This window comes from Rhinolophus sinicus, linkage group LG12, assembly GCF_036562045.2.
Source record: "Rhinolophus sinicus isolate RSC01 linkage group LG12, ASM3656204v1, whole genome shotgun sequence".
In the NCBI taxonomy this organism is placed as follows: Eukaryota; Metazoa; Chordata; class Mammalia; order Chiroptera; family Rhinolophidae; genus Rhinolophus; species Rhinolophus sinicus.
Window position 1 is genome coordinate 14590911 of NC_133761.1, and position 18728 is coordinate 14609638.

At 39.7% G+C, this 18728-nt stretch overlaps 1 protein-coding gene across 5 annotated transcripts in view; it reads right to left on the reverse strand.

Annotated features, from left to right (window-relative positions):
- COL14A1 (collagen type XIV alpha 1 chain) overlaps window positions 1–18728 on the reverse strand; it is a 224969-nt gene that overhangs the window by 101051 nt on the left and 105190 nt on the right. For 3 of the 5 annotated variants that reach the window (XM_019716589.2, XM_019716514.2, XM_019716740.2), the window contains exons 15-22: window positions 17097–17223; window positions 15342–15481; window positions 14721–14853; window positions 13310–13369; window positions 11531–11682; window positions 6067–6196; window positions 2833–2955; window positions 418–567 (exon numbers count right to left, since the gene is read on the reverse strand). In XM_019716589.2, the coding sequence (XP_019572148.2) occupies window positions 418–567; window positions 2833–2955; window positions 6067–6196; window positions 11531–11682; window positions 13310–13369; window positions 14721–14853; window positions 15342–15481; window positions 17097–17223 (1015 nt within the window). The remainder of the gene's footprint in view (window positions 1–417; window positions 568–2832; window positions 2956–6066; window positions 6197–11530; window positions 11683–13309; window positions 13370–14720; window positions 14854–15341; window positions 15482–17096; window positions 17224–18728) is intronic. The other 2 variants (XM_019716662.2, XM_074317020.1) reach the window with 1 other exon arrangement.

Below are 18728 nucleotides of genomic sequence, written 5' to 3' on the forward strand. Positions count from 1 at the left end.
TTTAGGGATGGTGTGTGTGTGTGTGTGTGTGTAAGGGAAGGAGAGGTGAAGCCTTTGAGAAAAGGCAAACTCTCCTCTGGCCCAACTCTGACTGGCTTGGCTGTGTCAGGCTACAGACTGGTTGGAAAATTTCACCTAATTTGAAAAATGCCAACAAAGACTTTCCAGGAGGAAATCCTATCCACCACCATCACGTAGAGCTGAACGCCAGGCTCTGACATCCCGCCTGCCAACCGGGACTCTGAACTACAGCCCTGAGTAAGGAGCACACCTTTCTTTCCATGAAACACCATCCAGAAAGAGCGACGCTAAGGAAAAGAAACACCAATCGTCAAGTTGAAGCCAGGGTTGAGTTACAGCGAAAACCAAGCAGCAAAACCACATGTGGGGGCTGAGGCAATAGGACATCAGTCTTACATGTTTTCACCACGCCTGTCAGAGCATCGCTGAAGCCTGAGGCCTGGGAGGCAAATATTTTCACATTGTAGTCCATTCCACTGAGGAGGTTTGTGATAAGAATGGTGTTAATGTTGGCTCCCACGAAAGTTTCCAGTGTTGGGCCAGCAACTAAAGGAGAAAGAGTGTATTGCAGTTACAACCGAATATGGAAAACTGGAAATGCCCCTGAAGTGAATTGTACTTATTCAACTTGTTTTTTGTTTAGTTGCCCTGGAGTATACAAGAACTGGGGTTTGAATCTAGCCCCATCTTGCTCTAAGACTTACATCCCTGACTACCATGCTAGGGCTCTTTCTCGGGATACAATCCTTTTCTCAACTACAGTTCTTTCCCTAGTGCTTACTCAAAGATGCAGGGGGACCTCACAATTCAACATGCACCATACTGTGAGGCCTTCATGGTGGACCTACTATGTCACCATCGGGTTGGGGACACTTGCCAAAATGAAGAAGTCATTCTCAGACACCCAGCTTGGACCTCAGCAGGTGTGCATGTGGCAGCAGCAGTAAATTCTGTCATGAACAGCGTGCCGTACCTCGCCACATGTATGTTAGCACTCTTAGTTCTACCCACTCTTCCTGTGATTGTTAAAACCAAACAGATGACACTCTTATTCCAAGGCCTTTGACCAGCTGGCTTCCTTGGGCCTTTACATTTTCACCTGTTTCAACCCTGGGGAGTCTTTGATTTAGCATTAAAAACATTCCTTGCTAAATCCTATACAAATGTATTTACCTCCTGCCTCTTCCCGGTTGTGCTCCTTCTTTAAGAGCTTTTTGAGTGAGTGACAAGTTCCTAAAATATTTATTATTTGACTCCAGAACTTCCCTTCCAACATCGTATTTATAGATTTCTGTATGTATGTGTTATTTCAGTAGCAATTTTCCCACTCCCCAAACTCTCAACGCAAAAGTCCACATACAATTCTTCCACTTGACCTACAACAGGATTTCTCAACCTCAGCATTGTTGGCACTTGGGGCTAAAGAATCTTATATTCTGGAGCAGTAGGGAGGACAGGCTTTGACTTGTACGATGCTTAACAGCCCCCGCTGGATGCCAACAGCAAATCCCTACCTCCCAAGTCGTGGCAATCAAAAGTATCTGTTGGGCAAGCAAAATTGCACCAGCTGAGAACCACTGGCCTAAAACAAAGCTATTTTCCCTCAGAAAATCTGATCAATGTTTATACAATGAGCCAAACAACAAATTCAGGAAGTCTGTTTTGCAAATTAACATAAGCCTTGGGCCTACAGAAAAAAACAAACAAACGAAAGTGGTGAAAGATCCCAAGCAATCTGTCTCAGGCTAGTGTTTCCGTGGTAGATTCTTGCTACTTCATTTGCATCGTTCACAGAGACGTTTGTCTGGAGAAATTGGAAGTTGGGTATTTTAGTGGTATGAACCTGGATAAATGGGACACAGAAGAGGCTGAAAAGTGTTACAGAAGCAAGAGCAACATCTCAGATGATAGATGGAAACTAATGGAGTTTTTGAGGGCAGAAAGAGATTTTTAATCGCCCAAAGAATTTTTAAAAAATTTTCCTGCCAAATCAAGGAAAATAATTAGAGAAGCCCTCTCTGCTGAACAACCAGAGTACTGAAAGGCCAGGTCCAGAACACTGAGAAGTCCCTTATACTATTTTCAGTCTCCTGTTTAGACTTTATGAAAGTGCTAAGTGCCAGGAGATGATACAGGTAAAGGTACACATGGTATCATCCCCACAGGGGTTTGGACCAAGGGTACAGTCGCAATCGCCCCATATAGGTCATTCTCCTGCCTTCAGGATAGAATGATGTGGTAAGGAGAGAGGGGTTTCCTTATCCCCATGACTAAGAGGCTGATGGAAAAACCTTTTCACTATCACCATCTTGGGGCTTTGATGAATTATATACCCCAACACAGCTTCCAAAATGAGGAGACTGAGAAGTTATTAAGTGGACTTTCCCCCAACTAATCTAAGAAGTGAGAGGCAGTCAAGGAATTAGAAATTAGAGATTCCAAATGTGAAGAGCTTACGTATCCAGTGAGCCATAAAAACGTCCTATTTTCTTGGAGTCAAGGTCTCCTTAGGCTGGTTCTTTGTCTGAGGTGTGTGTAGGCAGATAGACACCAATATATATTCTGCTCATGAATGTACCCATTCACTTCTTAGGTAAGGTCAAAACTTCATTATTGCGAAAATGTCTACCATAGCACTGACCATACTAGGAAGGCTTTTTTTGCTGTTGTTCAAAAATGGTAAAAGACTCTTCCCACTTCTCAAACCAAAGATAAAACCAAACATAGAAAGTCAAAACAAAAATAATTTATCTTAAAAGACATTTTAGATGCCTAATCATGGTAACAATATTTTAAAAAATCATTACTTACCACTAACAGGTTTATAGACAATCCTATAGCCCTTTACAGGAGAAGATGGGGGATCCCACGTAATACGCAACCTGTTATACCATTCTTCTGAGACCCGTAAGTTTTGAGGACCAGAAGGTGGTACTGAGCAGGAAAGAAAAGGAAAAATAAAAAGGGTTTTCATGTGATTTCCATCTTTGTAACCTACACTGTAGTTAACAGAATCTAAGATCTCTTCCCTCCGGGTTAAAAATATTTACAAGTGACAATGCACCAAACACACAGTGAGAACCCTTTGAGAGTCCATGGTTGTTTTAAATATTAAACATATAGAAAATAATTGCGCTTATGGTAAAACACTTTTATCTGAAGATCAGCAGTTCATTCAATGTCATTTTGGTCCCTTTCTCTTAAGTTAACTGTAAGTAAAATTTTATTAAAGCATTTACTAAAATTTCTGTCTACATGCCACTCTGTTCCACTATCAAAGTATATTTGTTCAGCAGCATCAAGGGTGGTCATGCAATAGTAATAATGGTACTTCTCGGAGGTAGATGCTGATGATTTTATGTGTGCTTTCATCTTCACATTACCTATATTGTTGGAAATTTTATGTTACAGTTTATCAATTCTTTATCAAATCATTAAAGCGGGAGGAACTTCGTAAACTATAGTGTATACGAGTAATGACAGACAATATCCTTATCTCTTTGTTAGTGATAGAATTTAGTCGTGTGGACCACTGCTTACAATAAGGAGGCCATCCACTAACATTTAAAAATAATTTTACTATGTCAATATTGTGACATGTGACGGTATTTCTTTCTGGCATGAGATTTAAGGCCAGACATAGTCTTTAAGTAGTTTTTATTTGTGTGGGTGTATATGTGTGTTCAACATGGAATCCTTTCCCAAATTATGCTGATTTTTAAATACGAAAGTTAAAAGTAGATCTTCAAGCCCAGGTCATTGGCAGTTAGATGGAGTCCCTCCTCCTTCCCACCTTCTTCCTTCCGGCCCCACCTCCGCACAATGGTGCCTTTACGGTAACTTTCTAGAACATTCGAGTGTTAAATAACACAGTTCAAAACCAACTCTGAACAGCAGAATTTACTATGTTTGTTTAAAACCATCCTTGACGACTGTTTTTTTAACAACCTGGATTTAAGACAGGCAAGGCTGATGCATGCGACTACTACTTGATTTTCTTTCTTAATTGCTGTGAAGACTGGTTTTCAAGCCCTCACTTAGGAACAAAATATGCTAGAAATTCCAATGTATCCATCAAATCAAGTTCATGTTAAGATGCCCATGCTAAGATGCCCATGCATGGGTGAAAGTGGGGTGAAGAGCTTAGAACTCCCCCACAGCTTGGCTCTTCCCCTGCCTGGTCTCCTTCCGCATGAATGCCGAGGAGATAACTGTAGCAACTCTTAGAGTGCACAATACTCTGGGTGATCTTTAGCAAAACGTGCAGGTTGGTGGGGGTCTGGAAGGAGGCACTCCTAGCATAGGCATAGGGAGGAGGGAGAGGTGCCAGCGCAGTCAAGTGAGGAGATATTGTAATACCCTAGCCAGGACTTCGGGCTGCAGCTACAGAATTTTAATGATTTGCACACTTACTTGAAAAAGTCCATAGTTAGGGGCCCAGGTAGAGAATTCAGCTCTTGCCATTATTCTGCCCCTAATCACACATAACTGTTGGGTAACTACAGTAGATTAAAGATGGGAGCAGTTTTTCTGACTAACCTCCCATTGAGTGGTGGAGGTTATGACCCTCTCCTTGAATGTGGGTCAATTCTGTGACCACCCTGAACAACTGACTACAGCAGAAGTGACGCTGTACTGGTTCTAAGCATAGCCCTTAACTGTCCTGACAGTTTCTGCTTTCTGCCTCTTAAGACTCTTGTGCTTCCAGTCCTGAGTTACCACGGATAAAGTCATCTTGGACACTCCACACCAAACCCAGCCACCTGGCTGCCATCATCAATACTATGTGAAACAGAAGGATTTCCCAGCAAGCCTTGCCCAATTTCCCACCCCACAGAATTGCGTGCTAGAATAAAATGGTTGCGGTTTTAAGCCACTAGTTTCTGGGGACGTCTTCACACACGTCCAGACAACCACAGAGAAATGAAGACAACTAAGATGTTGCAGTGCCTTGACCAAGGGTTTCCTTGCATACTCCTCATGTGATCATCATGGCCAATTTATCTAACGTAAATATTTCACGAGGCCTCCTCTGTGCGGTAGGAGTTTGGTTCGCAGTGATGAACATACATGGGAGGGCCTGGACTCTCATGATGCTGCTTTCCAGGGACGGGAGACAGATAATAAACATATACATGTGTAAGCAAGAAAACATCAGACAGTAAGTAGTGTTCTGACAAGACCAAAACAAAATGAAACAAACAAAAAGGGATGATATCACAGAGAGTGGGAGCTCCTTGGCCTGGGTGGTCAGAAAAGTCTGAGGAGATGACATTCAGCTGAGACCAAAATGACAAGAAAAAGCCAGAAGTGCAAACATCTGGGAACGGATAGTCCATGTAGAAAGAGTAACTAGTGTATAGGTCCTGAGGCAGAAACAAGCTGAAAATGTCCAGGGAAGAGCAGGAAAAGAGGTATGGTTGGGGCTATTATTAGGAGGTGAGAGCAAAGAGATCGGCAGGGTGCAGGTCATATAGGGTCTTGTAGCACCTTGGAAAGGATGTTGGATTTTATCCTGAGCACAATGGGAAGCCATTGGAAGCCTTGGAACGGAGGCGTTCCAAATTATGAGATAATTTATATTTTAGAAAGCTCTTCATGCTGCTGTGAGAAAAACAAAGGAGTCAAGAGTGGAAAACTCAAAGGAAGACTCCATAGCAGGGCTCAGGCACTTATTTTAGTGAGCGTGAGTGTGCCTTGGATTGGGGTAGAGCAGTTAGATGAAGAGAAAATGGAGAGGCATGTTGAATGCACTTTGGAGCATGAATAGGACTTGTGATAAATTAGATGCAGGCGTACGATGCAGTTGTTTTACAACTTAGCTTTTATCAGCAATAAAACTGAAGCCCAGAGCAGTTAAGCAACTTGCCCTAAGTCACACAGCTTGAACGTGTGAAGACAGAATTCAAACCCAGATTTTCTGTCTCCAGATCGCTTTTGCTCTTTTCACCACAGTGCATTGTGTCATTCGGAGTGTATTACAGGGCATGAACATTTTTTCATTAATTAGTCAGCTAGTATACACAGGGAGAAAGCTTCACTCACAGGTTTTTCCAGGGGCAGAGACACTGACACCTTCTCCGTCGTCATAGATGGGAGTCACCGTGACTTTGTATTCAGTATCTGAAAGCAGAGGCTTCAGAAGGAGATTGTTCTGACTTCCAGGTACCATAACCTACACAGAAAAGCAAAGGACCATGGTCTCAGTACGACCTCTGCTCCCACTGGTCTACTAATAGAGTCGGTCTATAAGCACTTTGAAATAATCAGAAGCAAGGAGATGTACTTGGAGTGATGAGAAAAAGAAGAGCAACCATGCAAAAGCATTTCTCTCTGAAATTCCCCTGCAGCAACCTTTCGTTTATGACTAACGCAGACCATTTCGATGTGAAGCTCTTAGGCTCAAGAAATAGTCTTTTCTCAATATCTTCTCAGCATTTGCAAAGTATCCAGAAGAGAGAATAATCCTTTGGAAAGCAAGTGTTCATAGCTCAGGCGTGTTTGTTCTAGAACCCGGCCTGCTTATCATGTTTGATTCTACTTTGATTCTAACCCTCTCAAAAATTCAGCCTTCCATTCTTCAGGCTTGGAGAGATAATCGACTCCCAGGATTTCGGAAAAGAATGGATGCTAGCCAAGAACAACAGAATGGCACATTAAATCCAAGTTTTCCGAATCAAAACACATTTTACCCGTAACACTAAAAATGTTGCAGCTTTTTTTTTTTATTTCTAAAAGATGTCTTCCTGTCTCTGAAATCACCACCATTCTGTCTCTAAAGGCTGCAAAAACTAAAACGCATTGGTGGGGATGACCCACACCAGCATCAGTGTATCCCGCCATGTGCCTCAGCACTGCCAATTCTGGCATCCCTAGAAGAAGATGTGAACCAGAAAAACCACATGTTCTTAATACTGAAACCACACGCCGTTCTGCCTGTGTTCCAGCAGTTAGATGCTGACACATCTTGGGCCATTTAAGGAATTTAATCATGGCTGGAAAAATGCTAGGATGTAAGAATTAACCCAAATGTGTTTGAGGCAGTCACAAGACTGGGACAGCTGGAGATGCTTTTCAATTCCAATGCCAGCAGGCAAAGGGCTGTGCTGTCTATGTCTGGATGAGCGAAGGGACCTATAAATCATGGAATAAGCCCTAGAAAGCCTCAAGTTGAACCCAGAAGCAGCTGTTGCTAAGGTACAGTGAAGTTCTGAAAGCAATGTTTTTTAAATGTAGGAAAAAAGGAAATCTGAATTAGGTGATTTTTTTATATGGGATTGATAGGATTTTGCTTCTCATAGGAAAGGGACATTGAAATATGCAGGGTTCTATTGATGTGGTCCTGAGTGGGAGAGTTTTGAAAAACAGCTCTGCTTCATTCAAGAATAAATTAAATAACCGTAGCATTAAGGCCATGTAAAGGAAGAACTGTAGCCACAATAACCCTGACTTGTATTACTCCATTCGGGTAGCTTCCCTTCAGGGTGTGTCTTCTATGTAGATGCTCTCTGGAGCACAGAGCCTGGGCTTTTTGTTCCAAGCTGTTTGTTTAGCAAATCACCTGGGGGTTGATGTTCCTTAAATAAAGTCATCTCTCAAATTGAGAAACACATGGCCTTGGAACCAATCAAATTTAGACTCTGGCATATTGAAAAGCATTGAGGCCATTTTGGAGGACACATTTAGATTGCGAGGCAGTAGTTGCTGTGGTTTATAATAATAGCCTTCATTTACTTAATTATTATGTGTCAGGTGGTACTCTTAAGTATTCTAATATAGTTCATCTTCACCACAATCCTTTGAGGTAAGGAGTATAATTACACCCATTTTATAGATGGGGAAACTGAGGCCCACACAGCTATTGACTCAAAGGTGCCATAGTGAAATCCTAGATATCTGGTCTGAGCCTTGCTTTAACCATCACCTGTCTACTCCACATGACTATGCCGCTTGCACCTTTTTACCCTAATTATATTAATTCCCAAGAAGAAAATGTAAATCTCCTCTGGGGTATGCAAAGTTCCTTCGGCATGGCCTCTGCAAGATAAAGATGGGCTCCTACTAAAAACAGATGCTGGAGGTCATAGCAAATGATGGTTTTGTTTATAAAACAAGTTTATAAAAGATGCTCATGGTTAAGTGAGATGCAAATCTAAACACTGAACTTCATGTTTCTAATTTTTTTTTGAAATTCAACTTCACATCTGGCTCCATTATTGCCCAAAGCTTTTCACAGCAGCCTGGGTCCTATCCAGCAAGCTGTTCCCTCAGTGGAAAGAGGATTCCCACATCTCACTGTGTTCCGGTTTCTAACATTCTGTTTCTAGACAGGGATTCTCATGCCACCTGTGGCGAAAGACTACACCTACTTAGTATTGGTACCGTTAATTCCAATCCATTGAAGATCAATATTTTTATGAAATATAATTAAACAAAATCGCTAGGAAAAAAGGATCACGTTCTTGGACATTGCAGCAATGTCAAATTGCTATCAATGTTTCTAAAGCTCGGGCAGTCATTTTTATGCCTCCATATTTCAGAGCAGAGTTGAAAGTCAATCCTTATGAAATATGTGACAGGTAGCTTTGCTTTCTAAGACTTCAAAAGCTTTTTTATTGGAAATATTTGCTAGAGTTGATTATGCTTAGAAAATATGTAAATACTTCACTTACCTCAATTGGAAAAGTAATTTTAATTGCCTTTGTTTTACATATACTAAAGCTTGACGTCGGTTTACAATATTATATACATACACTATTCTCTAACTTCAATACTCAATTTTATCTCCTCAAGTAAATTTAATTAGCTTTTTAAAAAATTAGTTTCAGGTGTACAAAGCAATGTAAGACATTTATACCCCTCACTAAGTGATAACCCCCTTCCCCCAATCTACTACCCCTCTGACATCATATACAACTGTTACAATACCATTGACTATATTCCCTATGCTGTACTTTACATCCCATGACTATATATATATATATACACACACACATATATATGAATTATATATATTACATATATATCATTATAGTTGACATTCAATATTTTTCTACTTCAGCTAAAGTGTATAGCACAGTGGTCAGGCATCTACACAGCCTATGAAGTGATTCCCTGATAAGTCCAGTGCCCATCTGGCACCTGACATGATCTTTACAACATTATTGATTATATTCCCCATACTGTATTTCATATCCCCATGACTACATTATGTCTACTAATTTGCACTTTCTATAGTTAAGGAAAATTTGAAAAAATGGCAAGAGTCATTTATTTTATCCAGACACATTTCCTTTACCACTTTTTAAATATATTTTAGCCATCTGTCTTTCCCTGCCATGCATTATTATTTTAAGACATTTATTCGGTGTGTGGGAAGTTCACACCGAGGCCCTTGGATTTTGGCAGAGGTCTGCAACTATCTGTCCTACCTTGGTTTATAATCTAAATGTAGATGTACCCACTTTCTGTCTCCAATAATAATACATGACATGTATATAGCAGTACATTTCATAAAACACTGATTATATAAATTCCAATTAATCCTCAATTGAGGCCCTGAAAAGATGCCCCCAAAATAAATATGCACAAATCCAATGTAATTCAAATTCATCAAAGGAGCTTGAGATTGAAAGAATTCTAGAGTACTTTCTTCTGCAGAATAAAAACATTTCTGCACTTTAATAATCACCACCAAATTTATCAATATTTTTTCATTTTTATTACAGGTTTGTTTAACTGGAGCACATGAGCTTCAAGACTTTTGATCTTTCTTGCCTTCATCTGGGTTGTCCAAGTGTTTCGAAATAAACAGTGTGAAATGAAAGCAACTACCAAAGGGAAAATTAATTAGAGACAACCCAAAAAAAATATTATTATTATTTTACCTTGCATAGTTTACAAGTGCATGCATGAGATTAAATTGTTGTTACTCTTTCCAAATTAGCAAGAATAATTTAGCAAGAAGCTTAATGTATTTCTTGGAAAGAGTAGAAACAGAAACCAAAAACAAAATTGTCACTCTGGGAAGTTTTCATGTGTCTCATATTTAGGATCTCAATTAAAATATGAGAACAATAACAGGAAAAGTAAAACACCCAAAATATATCTTTAGTTACCATTGCCAAGCACAGTTTTAATTTTTCAATCATGGATAATTTGAAAACTATGGTCCGAGTTAATTAATAATCCAATCTATTTTGTTTAAGTGTTCATTAACTTCCTGAAAGTACTCCCAAGACTAATTTCATGGCTCTTCTGGCTATTCATAGTACATGTGGTTATTCTCAGGGTTATCACTCTCTTCTGTAATGATTCCTCTGTCAGTCTGAAATAAAGCACTTTCCTGAGAGAGCTTAGGGCTCAAATAATTGTTTAGAGAAGCGCATACACACACACAAAATGATTGTCCATCAAAAACTTTATAACTAAGGAGGAAGAAGGAAGTATAATGTTATTCTTTAGCAATAATGAATGTGGAGGCTTCTTTCCTAGAGTGTCTCAAAAACAGTGCAGCAGACAAAGTAATGAGGCTAACTAAAGCCTATTCTATGACTGAAAAAGAAAAATAGTTCTTTTGAATGCAAACTGGAGTTACCGGGTCTAGGAAACAATTTTCAGGTTCTAGGCTAAAAGGAATGGTACCGTGTAAATTAAGAAAACATGGGAATGTCAGCTATAATTTAATATTTATATATAGTCACAGGATGTGGAGAACAGTATAGGGAATAGAGTCAATGAAATTGTAACAGGTATATACGATGTCAGAGGGGTAGTAGATTGGGGGTGGGGGTTATCACTTTGTGAGGGGTGTAAATGTCTAATAACTACATTGTTCTGTACACCTGAAACTAATTTAAAAAGAAAGAAAACATGGCAAGGCTATGATTAAGAATGTACCCAGGTTTCCAATACAGAAGAACAAATATAGATGAAACAACGTAAAGCAAACTCAACATCTAAAATTTTAAATCCCCTAAGGTAGACACTCATATTTAAGAATAAATTAGAAATGACTATAACTCTGCTCAAAATGAGCTGATGTCATTGAAAAATATAACTGTTTGTTAATGGAGGGCACTTTATTAGAAACATTTCAACTGCATAAAGAAGATCTTTCATATATGCTTCACTTAAAAAGTTTCTATCAGATTCCCAAGAGCACACACACACACACACACACACACACACACACACACACACACACAAATGTCTGGGGGACTATTTATGACCCAACTTTGCTTTGGTGCTCTAAGAAGTTGTCAAAGCAGCAGAAGCAACATGAGAAATAAGTTTCAGAAGCAGGTTGTATGTGGAGCAAGGTTTGGAGACAAAATGGCCATCACGAAACCAGTCATTAAGCTTGGATTCAATGAAAGTATTAGTTTCTGGAGATGGTAGAGTCACCAAGAAATGAGCAGTAGAGCTTGCATCCATCTCTGGAGATAGCCTCCTTAGCTCTGTTAGTCAGGACACCTTAGAGTTTCTAGGAAGCTGTATTTATACAGACCGTTCCTACCACTTCTTCCGCAGGGTCCCCTTGAGCAGTCAGGTAGATGACCCTGAACTGCTGCACGCTGCTGTCTGAAATGTCCCATTTTACCCGCAGGCTAGAAGAGGTTTCATCATCAACAACCAGGTTTCTGATTCCTGTCCGGAAAACTGGAATAAACACAACCAAGGAGTAAAGAGTTTTTAACCCATCGTATTCCAACATGAGCTGCAGAGATCATAGGTGGAAATGGCAACAAGTACTATCATTAATGTATCTCTCTAATGTAGACTCATGTGAAGGACAACTCCATGTTAGTGGTTAATGGGGAGACATGATACCTATTGGTAGCAAACAAAAATGGGTTCAAGAGATGCTTACAAGACCGGGGTCCCCTTCAAAATGATCAGCTCTGTATACATACTAGTAAGGGAACTGGGGAGAAGCTGCTAGGCTAGGAAAGCTGAGTGGAGCAGGCAGGGAGCATGCCCATGAAATCTGCACACTAGGGCTTTGTTGGAGAAGCAGACATGGTGGGCCAAATGTGGTCAGCCTCAGTGTGATCCAGCATCCAACACACATCCCATCACCTGTGCCCAAATTCCTGCTTTAACACTTGTCACGTAAAGTGTAAATCTCTCACCACGGCTGCCTCTATACATTCAGCCCACATGGGTATTATCCTTTCTCTGAGAGCTTTTTCAAACCCCTTCTCCTCTGTTCCCTAACACATTCCTTCTTACATCCCAAGGGGCCTGCTCCCTCATTTGTCCCATTGTTTTCTTCTCCCTTCTGTGCTAACGTCTTCTCATTCTGTCCATTTCTACTGACTCCCTTCTCTTCATTCATTCATTCAGCACACATTCATTGAGCTTTTTCTGTATGTCCGACTGTGTTAGACCTTTGAGATAAACAGTGATTGACAATTGACAAAAATAGGAAAAGAGTCACAGAGGAGACAGGAGAGTGACATTTACCAGGCAAAATTCGGGGAGGGTACCAGGCAGTGGGAATGAGAGGCAACATCTTACCTTCAGGACCGAGAGTTCTAGATGACAGCAGGAAATGAGGAAATTACAAAAAAAAGGGAAGGAGCACCCAACCAGGAAGGATGTTGGATGTGATGATAAAGAGATTTGGGGCACAATAAAGATTCACTGAAGAAACGTGCTCGCTTCGGCAGCACATATACTAAAAGATTCACTGAAGAATGAATAAATCAGTGAATGAATGAATGAATGAATGAATGAAAGAATGAATGGGTAGTGGAGAACCCAGAAACCCACAGAAGGGTTTTAGGTAGAGAAATGATATCATCAAACTTGTGTTTTACCTTGTGACTCTGACGGCTAGTTAGGATGAGTACTATAATGGAGAGGAAAGTTAAGCTGAGAGAGATGACAGCTGATATAGGAAAACCAGTAGACCAGCCAGGTCTTAGTTACGCACAGAAATGCAAGGAAACCATGATATAATTGAATCTCAACAGAGAGCAACAGGAGAAGTCAAGAGGAAGGCAGAGACTATGGGGCTTGCCATGCTAACATCCTCTGAAAGTTTAAATGAGAATCCAAAACAAAGATGGGAAAAGTAGAGAGATGTAACAGTGAGATCAGCAGATGAGAAGACGGCCTGGCATTGGTGGGTAAGAAAAGATTGAGAGGTTCTGAGAGGAGTGAAATTAACCTAACATGCCTCGTTCCTAATTAAAAATATGAAATAAATAAAACTGGGATAACATCATTTCTGTTTAAATCAAACTTTTCTTAGGGTAAACAGGCTTTTGTTTGTCCTTACCTGATGTCACAGGTCTGGTCGGTACTATGGTTGTAGCTGGTTCTGTCCAAGCACTGTCAACTAAAAAAAATATTCACAACTTTAAAATACTGTAATGATAAGAACACTATATATTTATGTGTGGCATTTTATAGCTTTCAAAGAAAATGTCACCTATATTATCTCAGTTGATTCTCACAACAACCTTGGTTTTGGTTGCAGGAGTGAAGAATTGAGTTGGAAGTAAGGCAGACATTGAACGTATTCTGCAGATAAGGAAACTGAAATCCAAAGAATGTAAAGGTCTTAATCACAGCTATCAGCCTTCCTCCTATAAACATTTGACCTATACCTATAAAATTGTGAAACCTGCCAGTTGCATGGAAATAGGGCATAACCGTGGTAATTCAAGGAAATTAAACAGTGCTGTAGAACAAGTTGTGAAAGGGCTGCCAAACAAGGCCACGAAGGAGGACAAGCGCATCTTCTATTTCTTGTATCCACCCTGGGCAACCAGTGGATGGAGCGTCTGTGTGGTGCTACACCAAGATCCCCTTTTCAGGGTCAACATACTCATCCACCAACTTCTGGAATACTGGCTTCCAATGGCTCAGAGCTCTGGGAACTGCCTGGCCTGAAGTCCTAGACTCTGTCAGGGGATGGCTTACTTCCAATGACCGGGGATGCAGGGATACAAAGGCCCAGCCTTTTAGACTCAATTTGGGACAACTCAGAAGGGTCATCCCAGGTCTAGAACGCCTAATGGAATTCGCTAAGGACTCAGTTTGCTTCTCTCTATGCCCCGTCCAACCAGTGTTCCTTACAGATGTATCTCCCAACTACACTCTTCAATAAACCTTCTGGATGCAATTTTCTGTTTCAGAATGTGATTCCAGGGAACCCAATCAAAGAAAATTTAATATGTGTTTAATACCTCATGTTTTAAAAATGAAGGGATGAATGAATCAGCAAGTGAATTTTGTACACGATTCTTGGAACCAAGATCCACTTGGGAAATTCCATAAACTCATGGTGGACATGTTTGTCTTTGGTTTATCTGTTTGCTCATTTATTCATTTAAAGTTATTCCATCCATCCATCCATCCATCCATCCATCCATCCATCCATCCAGCAAGTATTTATTGCACTGTTAAAATATGCCAAGTACTGTGCTAAGCACTGGAGATATTATGGTGAACAAGCCAGATATGCTCCCTGCCTTTATGGTGATAATAAGCTAAGATTCAACGATGCTTCAGATATTGGTTTCATTAAAGGTAAAAATGCATGAAGAATTCTGGGGGACAAAGAGAAATCAAAGCCTCTGAAGCCCAGGATAAGTCTGAAGGGTACAAAACCTGGTGCAGTGAGGAGGGTGTCAGAATGGACAGTGGGAGTTGGTGATGCCCATCTTGGCCCCACCAAGACTTACGTGTGGTCCCAACAGCAGTCACCACCTCACTCTCACTTCCATCGTCCAGTACAGTCAGCAATGAAACTTCATATTCAGTGCCAGGCTCCAGGCCTCTAATGACATATGAGTCTTGGTCTTCTTTTAGGATGACCTAAAAAGGATTTGGTGCTTAGCAACTGGGTTTACTTGAATAATAGAGGAAAATCAAGACGAAAATTAGTAAAAGGGAAAAAAACATTATCCCGAGTATAAGTCAGAAACAACTAAGCATAAAGAAACCCAGGGCCATTGAATTCATTTTTTTCAAGTCAAACCTGAGCACTTTACTCCTGTCAACTCTCTCAGCAAATAAACTATGAATATCATGATGGTGGCATGCTGAAGTTTTATTAAATGTCATTTATGGAAGTCAAACAGTCTGAAAAGATATAAAATATATCACTAAAGCACTAGCAGAGAGGTAGTTTACAGCCTATGATCTGACAGTTATAAAAGTCCATGCCCTGAGAAATATTAATTACTTCTGGGATCCTCAATTGATTTTTAAAGTGAAGAGATACTCAAATGCAGCAGCGGGTATGTATGCACTTTCAGAGGAAATGCTCCAGATTAACTTTCAGTCAGTCTCAGACAACTCACTTCTTCGGTCTTCCCACCGTAGACTGGAATCCACATCAGCTTGTGCTGCCCTTCATCCGCCGAAAGGGGATGCCAGGTCACTCTGAAACTGTCTGTCATCACCTCATCAATTTCCAAGTATTGCTGGGCTGGAACTTCCTCTGTAAACCGAGGAAGGAGATTTTGTTAGGATATTGAGAGGGCAAGAAAACCACCCCTCGAGCAGCTCCTAGAGGCCTCACCTGGAGGCCACACCTGGAGGCCACACCTGGGATTACAGGAGGAGAAGGCTCTTTCTGAGGAACCTCTTGCTTTAGAAAAGCATGGGGAAGCATGGACTCAATCCAGTGTGGTCTTCCTGGGGTTTCTGTTTCCAGCATTTACCCACAGTATAAATTAGGAAGCCCATGAACACAGCTGATTTGATAAGTTTTCCCATAATTTCCAGAACTCTTAGGTTCTCTATTTGGCTCTTTTCATTAACTATAAAAAAAACTACTCATTATTTTACAAAGATAATATTGTACAAGTACTTGGAAGAAATTAACAAAATGGTATTCTAGAGGCCTGACATACGTTCCTTTTAGCTTTGTTCACTTTCGTGCCTAAAGCACTCTCTACCGTGTTTCCCCAAAAATAAGACCTAACCGGAAAATATGATTTTTCAGGAGGACATCCCCTGTACATAAGCCCTAATACGTCTTTTGGAGCAAAACTTAATGTAAGACCTGGTCTTATTTTTGGGGAAACACGGTAGTAGTAAGTTAAATCCTGGAGAAGAACCTCCACCCTTTTAAGCTGGTTCATATGGCTGCCATCAAACGTGAAACATAATTCATCAGACCTTCCTCTATTCCACTGTTTGTACACTTCTGGGATGTACAACAGAGAGTATAATGAATTGTCAGGCCTTGATTTTTATTATTTGAAATCAGAGATTTTTAAGACTCTTTGATAGGACACCATGAGAATTCCAACTCAGGTTAACCCTCAGGAGATTTGGTGGAATTACTGAACTTTTTTCTGTGCACATTATTTCTCAATGTAGCTTAATTCTCATCTCTCTCCAACGAGATACCTTCTCGTCTCCTCAGTATAGCACTAAGTTTGTTTCCAAATGCAATCAATGATAAGTATAAGAAAGCAAACAATAGAATTGTTGCCACCAAGAGGCCAAAACAGTTTGATATTTATTGAGTGACCACAGGGTATACTGGCATGTAGAAAAGGAAAATAATGCAGTCATGCCTTATTTTTTTATTTTAGTATTTAAAATATTCCATATTGTTGTATTAGTATTTCAGGCTGTAAGTCAATTGCCTACTATTAGTAGTATTGGCATGTCAATTGGTTATAATTAGTAGTATTGGCTACTATTAGGTTAAATAGTATGAAACTCATTTTTGTTGATCAAAAACTGTTTGATACAAGCAATTTTGGAAGTTCAATGTAATATATACACATACAAATGAAAGAAAGTTGGGGAAATTTTACAATACAACAAAAGAAACAGTGTATGATTAGGAAGAAAACCATGTACATTTTTATGGAACTGACACCTTTTGAATTTAGATGATCTTTCTCTCTTTCCTTTGCTTTGATAGAAAATAATTAGCCAGTATGCATTCTAGTCACCTAATGGTTCATTTGTTAATAATAATTAAGATAAACAAAAATTAAAATGCAATGTCTGCAAAATCACAATTGAAGAAGCTGCTCCAGCTTGTGGTTTCAGTAGTTATTCTTGGAAACTTTTCAAACCACAGTAAAGCTTACCTGTGGTAAAAATGCCAGTCAGAGGCTCTGACTGCCCTTCATCATAAATGGAGAAAATGGCAACATTGTACTCAGTGAGGGGTGTCAGGCCCTTCAGAGGGAATGTTGTTACAGGATCGACTTCAACCTGCAAAAGAGAGAAGGCATCTTAGCTATATCAGATACTGTCCACATCCTGGAAACAGAGATTATTTTATTATTATCTGTAGTTTATTTGGCTGGCAGCAGAGCTATAAATACTGCAAAAAAAAAAAAAAAGGAAAGAAAAAGAAAAAAGAGAAATCACTGACTGATAAAACCAGTCTGTTTATATATACCCATTTCTACTCTTATACCTTTAAGTAGATTACCTATCAGTTAATTCTCAGGAGATCTTTGCAACCAATATTACTGCCATTCATTAAAGACATAGAAAGCAAAGTGCACACAATTTACAATGCTAATATAAATAAATATGTTTCCAGCCTGATCTGCTAGGAGCAGCTGATTTTCGGCTCCATTGCCTGAGCTCTGCTGACTCCAAAACGTAATACACAGCAACTCCTGCTAAGCGATGTATAGGTGAGCAACTATGCAGGGGAAGAATCCAGGAATAGTCGTGTTAAAGATCATAGTAAATATTAGAAATTTTCCTTTATCTTCCACAGAGAGACATAGTTGGGGAAAATATGTACCAATATCTTTAGAGCACATAAGGGATGAAGTCCTGAGGATAACGACCAAGGGTGTAAAGAAAGGGAAGGATGAAAAAAGGGAAGGACAAAGATCAGACTTTGAAGAAAGAAACCGTAAAGTAAAGGAGATAAGGGCAGGATCTAGAAGACAACACCCTGGGCAAAGCCACCCTCAGACCAGAAAAAGAATAAACAGAGCTTTATCTTTGAGAGGTTGGGTCTTGGGCCTCTGAGCTACAAACCGTGTTTCCCCGAAAACAAGACCTAGCCGGACAATCAGCTCTAATGCATCTTTTGGATCAAAAATTAATATAAGACCAGGTATTATATTGTATTATATTATATTATATTATATTATATTATATTATATTATATTATATTATATTATATTATATTAAAGACTGGGTCTTATATTATAGTAAAATAAGACCGGGTCTTATATTAATTTTTGCTCCAAAAGACACATTAGAGCTGATGGTCCGGCTAGAACTTATTTTCGGGGAAACACGGTAGCACAAGGGATATATAATAGGTCAAGTAAATGGTGTCCTCCACCTAAGCATTTTACATACAGTATCTCAATTAATCCTCACAAAACTTATAGTAAGATAACCTTGCCCTAGTGATACTCTGGGGAATTGAAGAAAGGGACCTATTTACCGGAAAGTAGACTCTGCCAAAAAAGATCCCACTTAAAATGCTTTCAAGATACGTTTTGAAGCAATCTCAATAAAATCCATTCATTATAATACTATCAATGACTAATCTTAATGCTACTTGAGGTAAAGTGCAAGGTGACTAAGCTCAATGCATGTATTTGTTCATGGCAATCAAAGTGACCTTTACCAAAATATAAATCATGTCACTTTCCTACTTAAAGCTTTCCTTAGCTATCTACTGCCTTCCCAGTCAAAACCAGGCACACTGCAATGACTGCTTGGCTTTGCATAATCTGGAG